General features: G+C 39.5%; 2 protein-coding genes across 4 annotated transcripts in view; one reads left to right on the top strand and one right to left on the bottom strand.

Annotated features, from left to right (window-relative positions):
* Positions 1–4,234: 4,234 nt before the first annotated feature.
* On the top strand, positions 4,235–14,510 carry LOC111856880 (sorting nexin-10-like). Of its 3 annotated transcripts, none has more exons than XM_072712461.1 (7): positions 4,235–4,463; positions 5,146–5,201; positions 5,727–5,813; positions 8,142–8,242; positions 9,135–9,233; positions 10,169–10,390; positions 12,043–14,510. In XM_072712461.1, the coding sequence occupies exons 1-7, from the start codon at positions 4,292–4,294 to the stop codon at positions 12,425–12,427; spliced, it is 1,122 nt and encodes a 373-aa protein (XP_072568562.1). In that variant the 5' UTR covers positions 4,235–4,291; the 3' UTR covers positions 12,428–14,510. The 3 variants fall into 3 exon arrangements, with proteins under 3 accessions (XP_072568562.1, XP_072568563.1, XP_072568565.1); XM_072712462.1 differs by having other exon boundaries at positions 4,241–4,503; XM_072712464.1 differs by lacking the exon at positions 4,235–4,463 and adding an exon at positions 4,510–4,688.
* A 249-nt stretch (positions 14,511–14,759) lies between these two features.
* Positions 14,760–20,075, bottom strand: part of skap1 (src kinase associated phosphoprotein 1) — a 135,596-nt gene continuing 130,280 nt past the window's right edge. The window contains exons 12-13 of the mRNA XM_023814317.2: positions 16,173–16,275; positions 14,760–15,627 (exon numbers count right to left, since the gene is read on the bottom strand). Of these exons, the coding sequence (XP_023670085.2) occupies positions 16,183–16,275 (93 nt within the window). The 3' untranslated portion in view covers positions 14,760–15,627; positions 16,173–16,182. The remainder of the gene's footprint in view (positions 15,628–16,172; positions 16,276–20,075) is intronic.

Here is a 20,075-nt window from a genome sequence, read left to right as displayed (position 1 = left end):
TTATTATTATTATTATTATTTTCCTTGGTTTCTTTTGTATGCCTCAAACAATAGTCCAACGAGTATGGTGAAGAGTGCTCTTATGCCGTTAATATGTCAGTTTGTTGTAATGGATTGGCATCCTTCAAGGGTATATCCTTATGTCCTACTTTTCCCTGATAATTTGTGTATAGATCAATATATTTTATGCAGTTACAGCACAGCGAAGAGAGTAGACCTGCATTCCGCCAAGTGGATTAGCCAGCTGGTTCTTATTTTTGTGCAGTGTCATGGACTGTTGCCTATATGGCTTTTGGAGGATTCCAGTGACTTGTGCTATCCTCCAAGCATGTTGCATTAGAAATGACCAGCCAATGATGTCCTTCCATCTGTCTTTCAAGCACACATCCAGTACAGAGTTACGGGGAGCCCATCCCAGGCTGCCCAGAGCACTAGGCATGGGAACACAATTAGCAGACACCCTTATCCAAAGTGACATCCAACTGAGAAAGCAGGGTCTGCCAATCCTAGGACCAACTGGGGATTAAGGTCTTTACTCAAGGGCCCAACGGTGAAATCATTCTGCCAGCCAAGGGATATGAACTAAAGATGTTTTTGGGCACTGAGTCCTATCCTGCAGAGCTACATACCACTCCTTGGAACACAGGATGCTAGTACATAGCAGGGTACCCACGCTCTGAGGATGCCGGGTTTCATAACCACACATCTTTGGATTCCAGTCGGAGACATGGGGAGAACATTCCACCTTTACAGAGGTGGGACTTTGCCCCACTGACCCTGGAGGAGTGAGGTAGCAGTCCTCCTTCCTATATGGTCTTCCAGCTTTGTATAAATATTGTCATTTAAAATCTAATTTATTTTTAACAATATGTGTTTGAAATCTATTTAGTAGATTCCCTACTAATGAAATGTGGTGTACACCATAGACTACTGTGGTACTGTCAAATGTTTTTTATGAGAAGTACGGAAGGCATTTCAGCAAATTTGATCTGAAAGATATTTCAGAGCTGAGTGTAAAATAACCAAGCTAAGAACTGTTCTTCGTGTGTGATTTATCTGTTCCTCTCCAGCTGAGGAATAATGAATAATCATGCAAGATTTTATGGTGAGAATATTTAGCAATTTATAAATATCTCTTGGCCACTGGCCAAAAAGAATAAACATGTCATCGTCTAAGAGAGCCATAAGAGCAATGGTGCTGGTTTAACAAGTGGTTCATTCATCCTAAAATAGACCCTAAAAGGTAATCAAAAGTTATAGCATTGTGTCTAGTGCTACAGCAATTCGTTTAGTTTCAGTGAAAAGTGTTCTTACTTTTCCTATGATGACACTCTTCCTGCACATTTCATTCTCCCCTGTCTCCTGCTGGCAAAGTTAATTTTAGACTGAAGTCCGCGTGAAGAGCAAGGAGGTATCTTGTAGTGTGATACTGATTAGGCAAGTAGGAACATGATGCTGAGCAGGACATAAGACACAAAATGTTCGAGTCTCTGAGCAATGAAATTGCATTGCACAACTGAGCACATGGCTGCCGGGCAGTTTATTATAGCCACAGATGATTGTCCCACAGATTCAAAACATTCCAGTCATTATGTATGGTTCCTGCCACATTAAAAACAAATAGAATATCCATCCATCAATTTTATGTACCCACTTGTCCCATTCAGAGTTGCTGGGGTCTGGATCCTATTCTGGAAGCTATGGGCACAAGGCAGGGAACAACACATAGCAGGAAATTGAAAATAAATATGTAATATAAACATGACATATTGAGACGTGAGCATAAGAAATAAAACAAAAAAGAAAAACAATGCATAATCCTCCATTAGCTTTAATATAAATCCTTCCATACATGCCAAACCATTTTTTGTCACCAGGCAATGCAACAAAAACACTATTGCATCTATCATGAACCTAATATATATCCACTAAACATAAATATTTTTCTGATCTGAATATCCGCTCATGCATTCCTTATAATTTTGAGTTAACTGGTGTTTCAAAACGATTGTTTAAAAGATCATTCTTGTATTCTTCCGGTTTGTGATCCTCAGGCTCCAATGAATCATTTTTGCTTTGAAATGGCACTGCAGTCTGGTCCTGAATTATTATAAAATGTCTCCCAGGATTTGCATTAAACTCCAAAATCCAGGCAGTAAGCCACATGCAAAAGGGATAAAAATGCTGATTTCACTATCATCGTGATGTATTTCTTACAGGTTCCTACAAAAATAAACATGAACAACATGAATCTTGTATTCAAGCGACATAACCCAGATGATGTACAAGTATGATGGGAAAATGTTGTTTTATTGCTGTCATGTTTGTGTTCATTAATCTCCCAACACTGCACAAGATTGTAATATGAGGGTCTTTATTTTTCATTTATCATCTTGAAACTAAGCTAGAGCTAACAATCAGTTCAAAGATTCATTGGTACAAATGTTGTCATGAATCGCACTCTTTGCTTTTCCTTATTTTCACCTCTTCATGTATAGTTCACACCACCTCAACAGACAATCCACAAGAGCAGAGAAGCACTGATACAGACCAAGATCTGCCATCCAGTCAGGCTTTTGTACAAGTGACCAAGCCCCAACAGCACATGAATAAAACGGTGATACTTTATTTACAGTATCTGTTTGAGGAACTGTCCATCTGGCCCTCCATAAGACACACACAGCTGAGAGCATGACTGGGGGGTCGCAGTGCAGGATCAGCCAGCATCCAGTGCCCTTTGGAGCTATTGGGATTAAGGTTTCAATCCGCTGACTTTCTGATCACGGGAGCCACATAACACTGAGCCACGAAGCGCCCCCAATATCCCACAGCATTCTGTGGTTGGACACTGAGATCAGTGTTCAGCCTTTGCACTAACATTCTGAGTCTGCCACTCCCATTGCCTGTTGATTGCATCAGGATGGAATTTCCAGTATGGCTTCATGCTATTCTTATCCCCCACGTGCCCCTACATTAGAAAACATGAGGTTGATTGGGAACCCCTGTTACAGGCGCTCAAAGCTCCACAGCCTCCATTGTCAATGTACTACTCCTTCCTATTCTCTAAAATCCACATCCTTTATAATCTTCAATAGAACATTATCACCATCCAAAATGAGAAACAGGTTCTGCAATGCACAACATATCCTGCTCAGTGTCTCATGAAAATTATTAATAACGACATTCACAATAAAGCTATGCGATACAGGATTGCCAATAACTATCTCTTGATATGAAATGGAGTTTCCTCATAATAAAATATGTAATAACATACAGTCTGGCTAGCTATGCCTGTATCATCTAAAATCTTTGCCTCAGATTTTTCTTTAACAAAACACTGCTTGGAAAAAAGCATCACATTAGTCCTATGAATTTAATGTCACATTAATTTAATGGTCCTAAAGTCCATGAAAAAAAATTAGATGAATTATATCAATACCAACTGCTATCAGTGTATATGTTTGGAGTATATGTTTACTTTCAGTTTATAAATGCCTAATATTCAGTTCTTAAGAAGCTTAAACAGATAGAGAGCATGAGTAATACGAAGCCCAAAGTCACTTGAAGTCCTCCATTTGTCTTTCTCCGTTCCCAAATGTACATCCTCCTTGACAATAATTCTGATAAATGCTCTAAACCAGGGATGAGGCCAGAACCCCTCCCCAGCCTGGGCCCCCTTATATATGAAATTAGCTGTTAAATTAAAAGCTAGAATGCAATCTAAGTAAATAATTATATTACTGACCCTGAAATTCTAGCATAACAGGATATAAGTGTTAATATTTTATTGTAAAAAGAAGGAAATACTTACTTGAAATATGTGGTTAAATGATCCCAGGAACATTTTAATATATTGTTTTCTTGCAAGAGATTTAACCAAATTTCATACAGAAGAGTATCATTAGTCTGGGCAGAAGGTGGTGCAATTGCTGTGCAAACAAACGCCCACAAATCCTGTTTTCTTGGTGGGGGGGCTTGTTTCTCATCTTGTGCTGGGCATAAATGTCAGCTGTGTGATTTTAACTTCTAGTTATATGTAGGAAGTGTAACATGTAATTGTTATTTTCTGTTGCATTTTAGACGGTTTGAACATTTTTTTTCCTTTAAAGGAGCCCCAAAATGTACCGCCAGGGCACCACCACAACTGAGAAAATATAATCGGAATGCCCCTCTGTCCCAAGCAAAAAAGTACAGAGGGGTGACATCTTGTCAGAGGGGACAAGAATATCTAACCACGCCCCCTGTGTACACTACAGTACCTCTGGTAAACTAAAGCTAAATTCATACTTAAATGTTATCTCTAGGGTTCTACACTTGGGGTAGTGAACGCATACAGGCTAAGAACGGCGCTATGGAGTACGGAATTTCACGGTCTGGGGGGACAGACCTGAAGGACAACACGTCCCAGAATGCATTGTTCCGGAAGTCCTCTGTTGTGTTCGCTATCAACTCAGGAGTTAAAGGTGATAGTCTCTTACATTTGCTACAAACAATCGGCTAAAGGTGGGATACGTTCGTATTATTTTAGCTTCTTAGTTCATGTAAACTGAACTGTATTATTATGTGATATTAGTCTATAAAAGGAGAGAACGCCCACAAGTCCTTAGAATGTCGAAGGTGTGAAAGTACAGAGCTATCGGGAACTATTGGGCACATTATAGGAAGGATTAGCCACAAGCTGTTGTTCGGGAGTACGTTAATCCTTGTCATAAGGAATTTGGCATTATTTTCGTTTATTAAATAGATTTAACGTTATTAGCCACGTATTGGTTATATTTCAGCATATTGGTATCATGGATTAAGACCACTGTTTTAATATGGTTAAGATTATAGTTAGATATTAAACTAACAGCTGCTCATATAAAATATTACTGAGGTGTCACTAAGAGCTAATATTAATGTCGACATGCTGACACTGCATTTTGGGGTCATTGTCGTTTGTCATTCCCACATGCTGTCACACGGATAGCCATGTGTGTCACAGCTCGGTATGGCGTCACGCCTACACAATAACTGGGGGAGATCACATCCACATGTTATGTTACGTACTTTACTTTGTGATATAACTTTTATAAAGAACACGATGTTCAAGTCTGCTGCATGATTTGTACGTAGATGTGTTGATTTTCATTGGTTTTCCTACAGATGTTACCTATGCTGTACAACGGCTGGTGAGGATGATCCAGAGTGAGGAGGAAGACGTAAGATGCCCCGTCTTTTAAAATTTCCAGGATCAAGAACATTTGAGTGGATAGTACCGTTCTCTGTTGCGCTTGAAGTTGATCCAGGGGTGTTTAATATTACGAAAAAACTACTGTTGCCATAGAATAGTCTTGTAATACTTGAAAGTGTCTCTTATATATGGGTATTAACAACTTGTTGTTAATACATGGGTATTAACAACTCTTGGGTGAAATTTATAACATTATCCTCCAGCTTATTGAATCGTATACCTAATAAGTAAGATTTAATTTTACAGTAATGTGTACTTTTTAGCAGTTTTATAGCTAAATGCTAAACCGATTTAAAATTCTGGGTTCTGTTTTCTGCTTGTTTTGTGTTTATTCCATTGACTTATGGTATTGGGAGGTATAACTGTTCTGAATAAGCAAAAACTAAGCATAAACTAAAATATGCAAGTCTGAAATTGAAAGATTGGTTTATCAGAACTAATCCATAAAAGCATATACCCTTGTCAGCTCTCGCCATTTTGTGTGTCTTTGCAGGAGTTTGTTGCTGTACGGGTCCAAGACCCACGAGTACAAAATGAGGGTTCCTGGAACTCCTATGTGGATTTTAAAATATTTCTTCATGTGAGTATCTTAATGCCGTACTATGCTGTTCACTGTTGGGTCCTTGAGCAAGGCCCTTAACCCCAGTTGCTCCAGGGACTGGAATCCATTAAGTCTTTTTGATTCTTGATCTAAGAATCAGAATTTAAGAATGGACCTTACTGGCTTAGAGGTTTGTTTGTATATATTCAGATTTTGGCTGGGAGATATTAAAAACAATTATATTTTTAAAAAGTGTCATAGAGCGAAGACCATGAGGTAGAAATTTTTAAATTTTAATGAACCTTCACATGTTGGGGCTGCTTTTTGTGTATCTCCTTGTAACATGTGAACGCAAGAGCTTGTATGTGTGTTTTTTTTTTTCTTCCAATTGTGTTGGAAATGAAGGCCAGAAAGCTGAACTGAAAACCAGTTCATAACACTTTATTTTCCATTGTATGTAGCATAAACACAAAAAATAAACATAAAAATAAAGGAGAAAATTGCAGGGTAGTCACTGTCAGATATCGTTAGTCCAGAGTCCTGATATTGTTGATTACCAGTAATTCTGAAATAGGGAGATATAGAAACCTGCCTGCTAATAACTTTGTGTAATCACGTCCCCTGTGAAATCGTGATATTAGTACCTACTATGCATTTAATTCATAAGAGGATGAATCAACATAACTGTTTGAGCTTGAAAAGATTTGCAGTCTCGTTGTGAGCAGCGTCCTTTTAATTTACTTATTTGTTTGTTTGTTTATTTGATTTTTTTTTTAACCTAAAGGCAAATAGGCATGTAGGGGTAACTTTTTTCTTGACCGAAGAGAAGGTTTTGTGTCTTCTGTCACACAGGAATGTGCTTATGGGACTGGAAGTGAGCACAGGTGTTTCCAGTTTTTTATCTCGCCGGTCCCTGCTGTGCCTTAGGGGAAGTGTGAGTTTGTTTGGGTATGACCTTGAATTTGCCATAGCTGAGAGTGCTGCTGTGCACTTGCCCCAGTTCTGTCAAATTCACACTGTAGGTAGCTGCCTTCAAAGATGCTTGCTGCATGGATTTAGGGGCGCACAATGGGAGAAGCAGTAGTAGTACCAGTAGCAGTTCTGAAACATTGCTGGACTCTTGTATATTTGTCATAGCGCTGACAGTTTACTGCCTCAGCGGGGTATGACGATGTGTAGATCAGTCCTGATAGGGTTGTTCTCAGTCAAGTTTGGTATTCCTTTTTTAAAATTTATTTTACAATTGTTCCTTGCTATATTAGTTGAAACCAGGACAAGCCCAGCTGTTGGGAGGAGGGGTTCCCAGGTGTGGTACAAATCAGGCCATTTTTTGGTAGCTAATTGTGATTATTTAGCAATGTAAGTTCCCGATGAGATCATCTGTATGGATGTGATTTCACTTGCCCAGTGGCTTGTACTTAAATCTCCAAATGCCGGGGGAGGGTATATCTAAGCAGGTAATGCAGTGTGGCCCTCTTCCGCGGCCCCCGGCCTCACTCCTGCCTGCTCCTATAAGACAGGAAGACTTTTACTGCCAGCTATTTATATTTAGCAGTGAAGGAATAAATAGAGAAATATGACCAATAAAATGTTTTCTTGGTTTTGGTTTTTCTTTGATTATAAGTGTAAACTGAAGTACTTATAGAGGATGACTAGTAGTAGAAGAGAGATTTAGCATTTTTTAAAGGGATCTGTTACTGAACAGATTATCAGCAATGGATAGGAATTCTTGCAGTCTGGGTATTGATGCCAGAGAGGGTTTCAACATGTTTACCTCTAATTCTGTTAAGAAAAAAACATCTAAAGTATCACTTAATTTGTATACACAATATATGTAAAAACATACAAAAAAATTATATCTGCACTATTATGGTGCACTACATGGTATTGCATTAATGCCTATATTGATTTCTGGGAGATTTATTTTTTGCTAGTATGAAAATGTTAGTAGGGTAGGGATCTGTCCCTGTGTCTGTAAAGTCATGGGTTCAAATCCCTTAGCTGGTAGAGCAGTAGCATCACCGTTGGGTCCTTGAACAAGGCGCTTAACCCCAACTGCCCCAGGGGTGTTGGATGCCAGCGGACCTCATGGAACTGAGATATGTGAAGACTACCCAGTTTCCTCATGGAGATGAATAAAGTACCACTATTCACTTTTTTCTAATTCATAAATGTCATCACTTGGCAGAGATCTTCACTGGAGGATGCACACTGGCATTTGAGTGCACCATTCTAGTCCCCTGCAATTGTGCACACTCGGAAAATAATGCTAATACGGCTAACTCAACCCTATTGAAAATTAGTGACAATTAATGTCTGAGGTGTTATTTATTCCAGGTACTGAGTTTATTTCCTCCTTCTACTCAGACCAACAGTAAGGCCTTCACAGCAAAGACTTCTTGTGTGCGCCGGCGCTACAGCGAGTTTGTCTGGCTGAAGAAGAAACTTCAGAAGAATGTAGGGCTGGTGTGAGTATGCAGCTGGTCTGTGAATGGGAATGTGGTCATTCCATAAAGAGGAAATGCAGGGCTGCTGTGAGTATGCAGCTAGCCTGTGAATGGGAATGTTATTTTTCCTTAAACAGGAAATGCAGACCTGCTGTGAGTTTGCAGCTGGCCTGTGAATGGGAATGTGGTTATTCCATAAACAGGAAATGCAGGCCTGCTGTGAGTATGCAGCTGGCCTGTGAATGGAAATGTTATTTTTCCATAAACAGGAAATGCAGACCTGCTGTGAGTTTGCAGCTGGCCTGTGAATGGGAATGTGGTTATTCCATAAACAGGAAATGCAGGCCTGCTGTAAGTATGCAGCTGGCCTGTGAATGGAAATGTTATTTTTCCATAAACAGGAAATGCAGACCTGCTGTGAGTATGCAGCTGGCCTGTGAATGGGAATGTGGTTATTCCATAAACAGGAAATGCAATCCTGCTGTGAGTATGCAGCTGGCCTATGAATGGGAATGTGATTTTTCTATAAAGAGGAAATGCAGGCCTGCTGTGAGTATGCAGCTGGCCTGTGAATGGGAATGTGATTTTTCTATAAAGAGGAAATGCAGGCCTGCTGTGAGTATGCAGCTGGCCTGTGAATGGAAATGTGGTTATTCCGTTAACAGGAATCACGTGTGTACAGTTCTTTTGCAGCTGGTATTGCATGGTATTATTAGTCAGTAAATCTTCAGTTTAATTAATCAGAATATAATTATAAATCAAGATTATTTGTACATGTACAGTTTTGCCTTTCGTTTTTTAACTTTCATTTTAATTGTCTTCAAAATCTGATTTAATAGTTTGAATGTCACTGCACTGTGCCAGCAGTTCTGTGTAAATTAATCCCTCTGGACACTTTCTCTGTTTGCTGAAGGCCTGTTCCTGAGCTGCCCGGCAAGAATTCCTTCTTTCATTTCAACAATGAGGACTTCCTAGAAAGGCGCCGGAAGGGCCTTCAACAGTTCTTGGACAAGTTGGTACCTTCCACATTACCAGCCTTAACCCACTCAGACAACATCATCCAATGACAGTGAACTTCTTAGAGAGTGTGACGTATCCCTGTGTCTACATTCAGATTTTTCAGATCAGTACTAAAGATTTCTGCAGATTAGCTTTAATTGGGGATATTAATATAGATATATAAAATGGGCAATTGCTTGAAATGGCATTAAACACGATTCTATTTAACCAGCTAAATCTCAAATTTTTCAGTTTTAGATGTATATGAATAGCAAATAATTGGACATAAAGTTTTTTTTGTTTTGTTTTGGGAAGTTAGAGAGTATAATAATTTTTCCGTAGGTGTGCCTGTGTGAGTGAATTGTGTGTGTGTGCCCCGTGATGGGTTGGTGCCCCATCCTGGGTTGTTCCCTGTCTTGTGCCCGTAACCTCTGGGATTGGCTCCAGACCCCCCACAACCTTGAACAGGACAACAAAATGGCTGGATAGATGGAAGTTGGAGAGTAATAATAATTTACTCCGCCTGTGTAATTTTATGTTTAGCAATTGTAGCAGCAGACAAAACACTCTTCCAGTGTTTGCTGTATTGATCAGTTATTCTTTCATAGTAAATTATTTCCTGCTCCTTTACAAAGGCAAAGCCCAAAATATACAATATATTAAAATGTTGATGTTTCAGAAAAAATTGATGTTTGGGTGAAATATGTTGCATTTATGCATAATGTTAGCATATTAGCATTTTAGCCACAAATCAGAATATCACCAGAACCAGTGTTCTGATTTCAGCAGTTGTGAGTAATGGATTCATATTGTTACAGCTTTTATGAAAATATCACGTTTAATTAAAAAGAGTCTTCAGACCTAATGCTGAGTCATGTAGGTGGAGATAAAATTATTTTTAAACTTTTCCTGTTTCTTTTTGTTTTTTTTTTTTGTATGCACCTGTAGGGTGTTGAGCATGACAGTGTGCTTGTCGGACAGCCAGTTGCATCTCTTCCTGCAAACACAGCTGCCATTGGGACACATTGAAGACTGCGTGCAGGGACTCACTCCCTATACAGTGACAGAAGCCATCCTGACATACGCCTCCTCCAATCGAGGCTGGGTTCAGGAGGAGGGCGGGACCTGGCAGGACAGCCTGCTTACAGTTTCTTATGAGTCAGCAGACAGGTATGCTACAGTGGAAGGCTGAAATATCTGGATAAATATGTACAAGACAGGACAACAAAATCACGCAGTGGATCTTATTTGGTTTGGTTCTACTATAAGCCAGAAAGAGTTTCGTTATGTTCGAGCTATTGCGGTGCCGGGTAGGTTAAGGATCTGTGTCTGGTTTGGACGCCTCTGGGCAAAATCCCTTGGCGGCTGCTGCTGTAATGATGCAACCGTTTACTCTGCTTTCTGACTCCAGGCTTCCTGTACTTGTGTGTTACATTAGACAGAACAGCGTACAGATAAGGAAGAGCAGAGTGACTGCTTGTCGGTCACTGATGCCTCTGCTTTCAGTAGTATCTGATCGATCTGTTAAACTTAGGGTTACATCTATTGATATTTAGCACCTTTGTGTAAATTCCACATTTAATGTCACTTTGGTTACGTTCTTTTATTCCATTTTTTTTTTAAATTGTAGAACTAAGTTAGTTCCCTTCAGTTTTGTTTTTAGCACATATTGCATTGACAAAAATGGAAAAGCAAATATTGGTATAATGATGTTATGCTAATATAGTATAATGGTATAATAATTAGTACATAATTAGTATAATAATACATTTCAGAAAATAGGTTTTGTGGCAGTAATTTAGAACTTGTGTCAGAAGAGTGCACATAGCCACTCAAGCAGAAAATTAGCCATAATGATACATATTTGTTTTACCATTCCTGACTGCATGTGTTCATGATGAACTAAAAATGAGTCATTTTGCCTTTGGCGGAAGACCTCATTATAAAGGGGATAAATATTTGGCATTTGAAATAATTTATTTCTTTTTAGTAAGTCTAAGGACTAAAAAGGTGAAGTGTTTGTCCAGGAATAGCCAGACTACAGCTAGGGAAAGGTAAAAAATGGACTGGCACTAAACTGGCACTGCGTTATCACCAACATATCAGTGAGCTCACAAACACTGAGGGGCAGAACAGTGGTAAACAGCTGCTGTTGTATTTTAAAGGTGCATGTCTCTAGGTTGGAATGCGGGCATGGGTACTGAAAAGGGGACTTCCCTGTCTAGGGTATACAGGGACCAGGCAGGGACAGGAATAGGGCAGCCTAGCACAGCACAGAGGGAGAGTGGGTGGGTACTAGGGTCAGATCAAGAGGCCCTCCTTCTTACTCTGGGACATAAACAATGACCTGCCAAGATCAATCATCACGACTTGACTTGGTCCTTCTTGGTCAGTTGATATCCATGGAATGGTTGGTTTCTTTCTCAGTATACCTCTGGTATTAAAATGTTTCTTGAAGTCATTTTTATTTAGTACATCTTCCATTAAGTGATAATAACTTCTGGTGATTTTCCTGAATTCTACCATTTACTTTAAGATAGCATTTACAAAAGACTGAAGACTAATATTAATAGCATGTCTTTTTATATGTTTTTTCCAGCAGTTAGGAGGCGTGCGGTACGAGAACAATTTTAGGTTGTTTTGGGTGTTTTGCCAAAGAGGTTGCACTTGTTAATGAAATGTGAAATTGACATTAGGAACCAGCTGAAAATGTGTATGATGATAACTGACGTGACATAGACCTGGGTGATCTCCAAACCAGAAGCGAAATCTGCAATTGTTCATTTTTAATCATTTGAACATACTTTTCTATTTATTTCCAGCCCCATTCCTCATGTGCCTTCAATACAAGGACGTTGTAAGGCTGAGGTCCACAAAAACACAACTGGTGAAGTTGCCAGCTATGAGGAAGATGCTTATATGTCGGACCCCCCCAAGATGAACAGACATAAAGCCGTCTGCAGCAGCACCAACGCCGTTGGGTTTATGGCCTCTGAAGCTGCCCCAGTGACCAAAATAAGCAATTGCAACGATGTGAATAGGGCTTGTGAAGCTGAGCACATGATGGAACCCTGTGGTCAAGAGAATGATGTCCATCACACTAGTGATAAATACGACGTGGACGATATCTTGGAGCCCAATGGCCGGGAGGAGACCAACACAACCGATACCCATAGCGAGACTGACAGCCAGTCAGAGAGCACTTAATGGAGAGCTGTATGTCAGGCTATGTATGTATGACATGTTTACCAGAATGAGTAGAAGGAGGTCAGGTAAAATGTGCAGTCATGGATGGTAAAGTATATCTGCTCTGAGTATTGTACTGTGATGTTCATCATGCTACAGATTCTTGCTTCTTGTTCCGGCTCAGTTGCTCTGGTAGCATTGCACACTGCTGTTGTAATCAGGCCATCTTGAGAGTTAGCCTCTTTGTGTGCAGATGGTGTGTAATTTCTTAGGTTCTTCTCATTTCACTACTTTCTTCATTCACACTGTCCATATATTGTCAAGGGGTGGCAAAGTAGACCAGTTCTTTATACTCTACACACATTAGAATTGCCGTTGGCAGGAGCAAAAAAGCAGCTCTATTATGGTGATTCACAGTTGAGTTGATATAAGGGTGATGACTTGATAGGCATCCAGTCGTGAATGAGTTGCCATGTTTTTTTCTTGAGAAAATGTGTTATACTATTCTAGGCTTTTACTTTGCTCTACTGTGACTTAGCACACATAATGGTGGCGAAGGGACCTGTATATGGTTTGCTGTTTTTTCTCTACCTGTGTAAAAGTGTTTTTTTCATAGGCTGTCTTAAGGAAAACAGCTGATACCCATTACGGCTGGGTGCTTTAAACAAAAAGCTATAATATCTCTAATTTGAAGCTATTTCCAGGACCTTCTTGCTTTCTGCCTGTTGGCTTCAGAAAATGATCACACTGGTTAATTTTTCTTGATCAGTTGGACATATTTTTACCTTGCCCATGCAGAGAACTTTAGTTTCTTTGCATTTTAACACCATAACTTTGAAAATGTGAATTATTTTTTTCCTTCCCGAAGTTGTCTTGTCTGTGGACTGCTGGTCAGAGATGTCTTTGACTGCTCTCCAAAGTGAGTCCAGGTTTCCCTTTAGAGTTGATAGCAACAGAATATGAAAAGGGTGAAATTTTGCTTCTTGTTTTTTAGGACACTACTCATCAGTTGAAGGGGTTGGACTTCAGCTTGAGCTTATGTTTAAAATCATGCTGTTTGTATGGGCAGGCTTGGTACAGACATCTGTACTCAGTATCTGGATTGTAATGTGTGTCTAGTGGTAGAACACTTGTATGTTGGCTAAAATGCTAACCCAGTTCACTGCTGTCAGTTTTCTCCTTCGCTGACATGTCTGTCTCACTACTTTGACTTCGGTTGCAAAAGGGAAACGTCTATATGTGCCACTGTAGTCTTAGTATTTGTCCAAAATTTCTGAACTGAAGAGACAGGATTTTTTGTTTTCAATATCTGAACCCTTTTAGCGTGCGTTTTTATCATATAGAGAGGTACTCAGATATGTTTGGCCACACCCATTCTCACAAGATGAATTATTAGTTGTGTGTTTCATGTAGAATTCCGATTTTGGTTGTGGAATTGATTTTAAAGGGGTACTTGAATTATTTATATTTTGTTAGCCAAAATAGTTGCATCACAGCACATTTTATTAAATTGGTCTAAATTCTGAGTCAACGACTTGATGCCACAATGTTGTAATTTACTTTTTAAAAATTTTATCTTCATGTACAAGGGCTTGCTAACTGCTCAGCATTTGTCAGTTGTTAGGAAACTGGACTCACACTTTGCCCTGGCGTATAAAATGTATTTCAGCATTGGATTCTGTATGTTGCATACCTTCATTAGAGTTCTTTGGAACTACAGACTTCTGTGAATTGTGATGTACTACTTCGTGTGTCACCTGCTGGTGGATAATACATGCTTTGCACATATGGTTGCCAAAGTGTATTGCTGCATTGGGAAAAGCTTACAGCCGGGTATTGTATGAATATATTGTAACCTGGAATCTGGACTTATTTCCTGTTCCCAGATTAGAAAGGAGGAAGACGGGGAAAAACAAACCAGCTACGTTTAGCTATTTGCTCTTTTTGTGCCATTTGTTTTCCCCCTCCCGATTATACTGCCTTAACATGTTTTTATAAGCGCAGAGGACTTCAGTTGCTTAGCAAGAATGCAAACACCTGCTGTAACGTTCCGTGTCCAAGTCTGAAAGAAAATAAAGCTCAGGTAAAGCCTCATAAATATGAACAGCCTGCTGGCCACTGTGTTCAGATTATGACGTATGACTCGTGGGGCTACGTGCATTTAGGATAAGTTAATCATTACTCATGCCCCTAGCGGTTTTGAGACTTTTCAGGGTTTAAAAATCATGCTTTGATGCTGATAATTTTAAGGGATTTAATGGTGTGTGTCGTAGATTGAGAATCATGCACAAACTAGTAGGATCTGTTGTCCCTGGTAAGAGTCAGTGCCGAGTCATTGCCCACAGTAATAATACTCAGTTAGGCCCATTTTATTTTTGTATGAAATAATAATTATAAAAAAACCGATGAAAAGAATGTTAAGAAATCATATTTTATGCACACGTGGCGCAGGGGAGCTATTGAAATGTTAAGAAAGGGTGACAGGACTTGCGCTTCACATCTTACAAAGGTGCCAGTTCTACTTCACAGACCACTGCTGACACCTAGTGGCCTTTATGAAACACAGTTGCATAGTATTGTAAAATGCTCCTTTTACAGCAGAACAAATTCAGCAAGAAACTTAAGAACTACTCTGCAATATTTGAATCTGCAAATCTCCTCCCTTTGTCTGATGTGCTATGTACCTTCACGGCAGTCCTCTCGTATTTACAGATTCGTTTGTTCGTAAATTTTTAAACACGATTCACTGCAGAACATGAAAATTTAATTTTACAAAGCACGGTTGCTCTAAATTACTTTCATTAGTTTAAATTGCTTTGTAAAGTACATCCCAGTTTATCTGATTTCACTGTTTTTATCCCTAACAATAATATTGTAATTCTTTAAAAAGGCACTATTACATTTTTTTTTTCCTTTTTAAATAGCTTTCGTAGGAATATGCTCCTTGAAAATACAGTATGTTTTCTGTGTTAAAAATGTCCATATTTTCTATATCTTAACAATCAGCTGAATTATCAATAGAGCTGAATTTTCATTTTAATTGTAAATTGTATGCACAATGAAAACTAAGCATTACTATGTAAAGAACAGTAATTTACACAAATTTTCCATTAAATAATCAGCATGTCACAAACAATAAATTCTCAGTTTGTCATACAGTGTATTAAATTCTTTGGGTATAGTGGAATCTTCATAAAAATATTCATTATCAACCTTCGGACCTGAAATAGAAAAAAAGTATATTAATTTGGACATTCAGTATAATAATAGTCTAAAGCATATGTTGTAAATGTAGTCCTCAAATACTGAAAATGCAACAATGATAGAATGCGGATTCAAGAGCGTTTCAGCTCGGTTTGAAAAAACGATCTAGTTTATATTTGTGATTGTATACATCTACGGAATGTAAGTATTTGTGCCTGTAGAGTAACTTGGTGTCATTAAAGTAGTTTAAGCATTGATGCATTGTTTATGCATTGTAGAGCTTTAACCACTGTTAAACATTAATCCGAGTTTCTAAACTTACCCTTCCTGTAGCGTATAAATTATTCGCGATGTACTGTATAGATGCAGTTTTACTTTCAGCCACCAGATGGAGTATATAACTACATTTTTTTGACGTACTGCTCAAATTTTAAACTTAATTCACAAATTGGAAATTAAGGCAATTATTTTGAGATAATGTCATTATGATTATTAAAATTAGTTTATAATATTAATTCTAATCTTGTGATGCTGTTTTGAGAATGTAAACAGGTACACTTACTCCTTGTAGTTCACACGATGTAGGCGCGTTGCAGGAAGTCCTTGGGAACGATCCCTATGTTACCGTTCAGCTTCCCCACCCACCAGCCGTGAATGTTGTACTCCTGTAACGGAAAGGAACTGTGACTTCCCAGTGAACAATTAAAACCTGCCAGATACCGACACAGGGATACACAAACTACCTCTCCGCCATTCCCACAAGGAGTGTGAGAAAAGCCCAGGCACGAAGCACTTTACGAGACAGTGAAAATACGAGGCAAAGTGAGTACATAGTGAGTACAGAAGCATGTGAAGAAGGAGAAACCGAGACAGTCACTCAGGCCTTTCAGACGGAGACTAGTTAACCTGTCACTAACCAGATTCCACTTCTACCTCAATGGCCCACATAATGCAGCCTTTGCTTTTCGTTAGGCAAAATATTAGGCACTGCAGCCCCAGATGCCTGTGTCTACAATGACACGCAACTTGCACTGAATATAATTTATTTGGAGAAATTTCAGGAGCATTGACTCTATACACAGTTGTACATAGAATTAGCCAATGGCATTTGTGTAATGAGAAGCAAAACACTAATATAATCTAAATGTATTGAAACATCGTGCGATAAAAGAAAGTGCATGCATTATACTTCGTTATTTTTCTGCACTTCCAAATCAATAGTTAAAAAACATTTAATGCTCAAAATTCACCATGGAGGAAACGGCCATATTTGGCACTTGAGGATCCACTAAGTCAGATGAGTAGCTCAAGGTGAAGGTTGAGATTACTCTCAATAACTAGAACATATTACCCAAGATCCCTAATGTGCTGTTGAAGCCTAAAGACAAAGAAAGCACTGACTGCAGTGTTTAAGGCTATTTAGGAAAAACGCTGAATGCGATGCCCAAAGCCCAGCGTAGACCCAGCCACTTGACGGAGAATAAATAAATTAACAAGCAACTAAGGAAAGTGATGAGCAGCGTGAAAAGGCGTAGGGTTGGGCGTAAACTCAGAGCCAGCTTCTGCTGAAATCCCCGGCCCTCAAAACAAGAAGCCTTCCTCTGCACTGCCTGGCGTGCCAGAATGAATTAAAACAACATTAAACTTGCAGTGGTAATATTTAAATCCACATCTCTGGGTGCCAAATTGCACCCATGTGGAATGGTACAGATGCTGGTTGATTATGGTCATTTTAATGCAACCATTAAAAATAAAGCATGGAATGTGTGCACCCAGGCTGCCATCCAGCTCCTTCATTGGTTATTTATCAGGTGGCAGTCTGCACCCCTCAGCCTGTACTAACTGCACAATGCAATGCTGGTCCTGTGGGTTGGAACCTTTATTGCTAGAGGCAACTTTGTTCTATGTTCCTCCCTTCAGGGAATCAGTAGCTTAAAAACTGAAAAAATAAAAACAAAAATGCTAATGAACGATGTACCCCATCCATACTCTGCAGTGGACATCTTCCGCAAATGTGGTAAAATTGTATCTTTTTTTCTTTCAGGATATTTGGTAGCTGCTGCACAAAGTAACATACGGTGTTTTTTAGCTGTCATTCTCAGGTTGGCAGTGGGAGGAGAGATCCTGTCAGATTGCTGCTGGCAAACACTTACAAAAGCTCTTAGAGATAGAATATGATTTTTTTCAGCCATCAGGACTATCACATATTTTCACTAAGCCCTCAAATATAACTATTATCTGAGACCCACAGTCATTCTCACAAAATGTCCCGTAGAAATGTGCCCACATCCAACCATTGTTCGGAACATAACTCCAAGAGCTGAATCAGAGTGCATTAAGATTTTTTATTTTTTTTGCCTGAAAATCCTTTTTTTCATGCTGGGAAGGACTATCTTGTGAGTGTGGCACAACAAATCCTTTGATAGTATTTAATTATCAAATGAGGTTGCATGCTGTACCTATTATCACTGTAAATATTCTATCAGACAGTTGTAGAATATGAACATCCATCAGCAAGCATCTTAACCACAAAACAATAAAACTTATTATATAACTAAATGTAACATTTACCCCACTGTAGCATTTAGCCATCTTCCTAATGAGAAGACTGGATGACTAGTACTATTAGTCAGTGTTTTATTTTTATTTCTAATTGCTTACTTGATTTTATTAAAACTGGCGTGCTGGATTGCATTACTATCATTATGTTGGAGTAATTACAGAAATGTATATTAGCTGTTTAACAGTACAGACAATAAATGTTTGTAAACTTTTATACAGATGCATACCAAAAGTATTATCTTTTCTTTGTTGCCATTAATTTGAGGATACTTTTAAGAATAATGGACTCGATGTCCTAGTGCTTATTGCACCGCTCTGCAGTTCTCATGGGATTATTTGTGCATAGATTCTAGCAGATTTACCGGAGATCCTCTCAGCACTCAATAGGAATGATTTAATTTGTCTGGTCTTGTGTTTTATACGCTTTACGGTGATGCAAGGAGAGAGAACTTCTGAAGCCACCAACACACGCTTATGATGAGAATGGAGTCTCAGATCAATACTCTGCCAATGATCAGGGAAATATCTCGTGGATGATAAGAGGGAAAATGCCAGGATCATTTATGGCCGGATAGTTGATTATCTGCCCTCCTGCTTGAGGCTTGATTGAGAAAGTCTGATTGAGGGCAGTCCATCCTCTCATATGATGGACATGAAGAAGGCATGGCACACGAAGGAGGCCATCAACATCCTCCAGCTTTCAGGACAGTTGTCGTTTCTTCTAGTGCAATTTTTTATACTACATTATAGTTTATTACTATTCAGTATAAGATGAAAGCTACCCATGACTACATTGTGTCATCTTCAATGAGTTTCTCCAGTATGCCTGTGTGGTGCTTCTTCATGCATGAGCCAGGAGAAGAGTGCACAACCTGGCCCTACGTACCCAACGCAGCCTGTCCCGGTACTGGGCCAATGGCCCTTTCATGTTATGGACTGTATATATTTCCTCTAAGTTCCTGACACCACAGGACCTGGATGTTCTGATGAAAAACAGATCAGAACACGCCCAACTCAACAAAGAGCGAAGGAGAGGATAGATAGACTTCTGAAATGTCCAGCAGGATTCTAGCACAGCTAAATATTCCTTCCATAAATCACATACCTTCTTGAGCCCAGATTAGCCGGCATAGGCACTTCAAATGCGTTCTTTCTGACACGACATCTAACTTCTGGGGCAGAAATGAGAAACAGGCCTGCTTTTGCAAAAAAAATGTGGGCTGGATAGCACCCCCTACTGGGTGAAGGATTGCAGAAACTCTGTGGATGGCTTCATCTCTTGTATCCTCCTCAGCTTGATGACTGGCGCCGTAGATCCCATACCTTCCACCAGCCGCCCCTCAAGCATGCATACCCACTGAAATTAGAGGCATTTCTTTGCTAACTTACACATTCAGAATTGCTGCACTCATGACTTTAGCGATATGTGTGACTTCTCAACCGCTCTGCTTGATTGAGAAACATCTTGAAGGACCAAGAGCCTATCGGGACAGCCCACAAAGTCACACACGGCCTAATTAACTCTCGTAAGTAGACGCGCATACTCTCAGGTAATTGTCGAGAATAGGAATAGAGGGAAGAGTGACATTGTGACTAAGGTGAGGATGAGCAGTCAGAGGAAGAGTATGCGGTGACACTGTATTAGTCTCCATGGCAGACAGGCCAGCTAAATCATGAGTGGAAGTTTGTCTCTGTAGATCTGGCTATCCTTCGAGCTGTAAGAAATCAAAGTGGCTGTCAAGCACCTCCTCACTGGCGTCATAACGGAATCACTTTCCCTATCTGTGCCACACTCGTGCACACATGGCTCCACCTTTCAGCACGTGAATTTATGGGAAGCGCAATGAAGCTACCTCAGCACTACTGCATGCGCCTTTGCCGGTCTTGTTTTTTTTTCATACAT

This window comes from Paramormyrops kingsleyae, chromosome 5 (assembly GCF_048594095.1).
Source record: "Paramormyrops kingsleyae isolate MSU_618 chromosome 5, PKINGS_0.4, whole genome shotgun sequence".
Lineage (NCBI taxonomy): Eukaryota > Metazoa > Chordata > Actinopteri > Osteoglossiformes > Mormyridae > Paramormyrops > Paramormyrops kingsleyae.
Note: the sequence above shows the minus strand (reverse complement) of the source record. Positions and strands in the feature narration are given on the sequence as shown.

What these genes read in the sequence shown, in the direction of transcription:
- LOC111856880 (XM_072712461.1), top strand. Translation starts at nt 4,292, where the DNA reads ATGTTATCTCTAGGGTTCTACACTTGGGGTAGTGAACGCATACAGGCT. An exon ending in TCCAGAGTGAGGAGGAAGAC is followed by an intron (nt 5,202 to 5,726) that starts GTAAGATGCCCC and finishes GTGTCTTTGCAG; the next exon opens with GAGTTTGTTGCTGTACGGGT. An exon ending in ATTTTAAAATATTTCTTCAT is followed by an intron (nt 5,814 to 8,141) that starts GTGAGTATCTTA and finishes CCTTCTACTCAG; the next exon opens with ACCAACAGTAAGGCCTTCAC.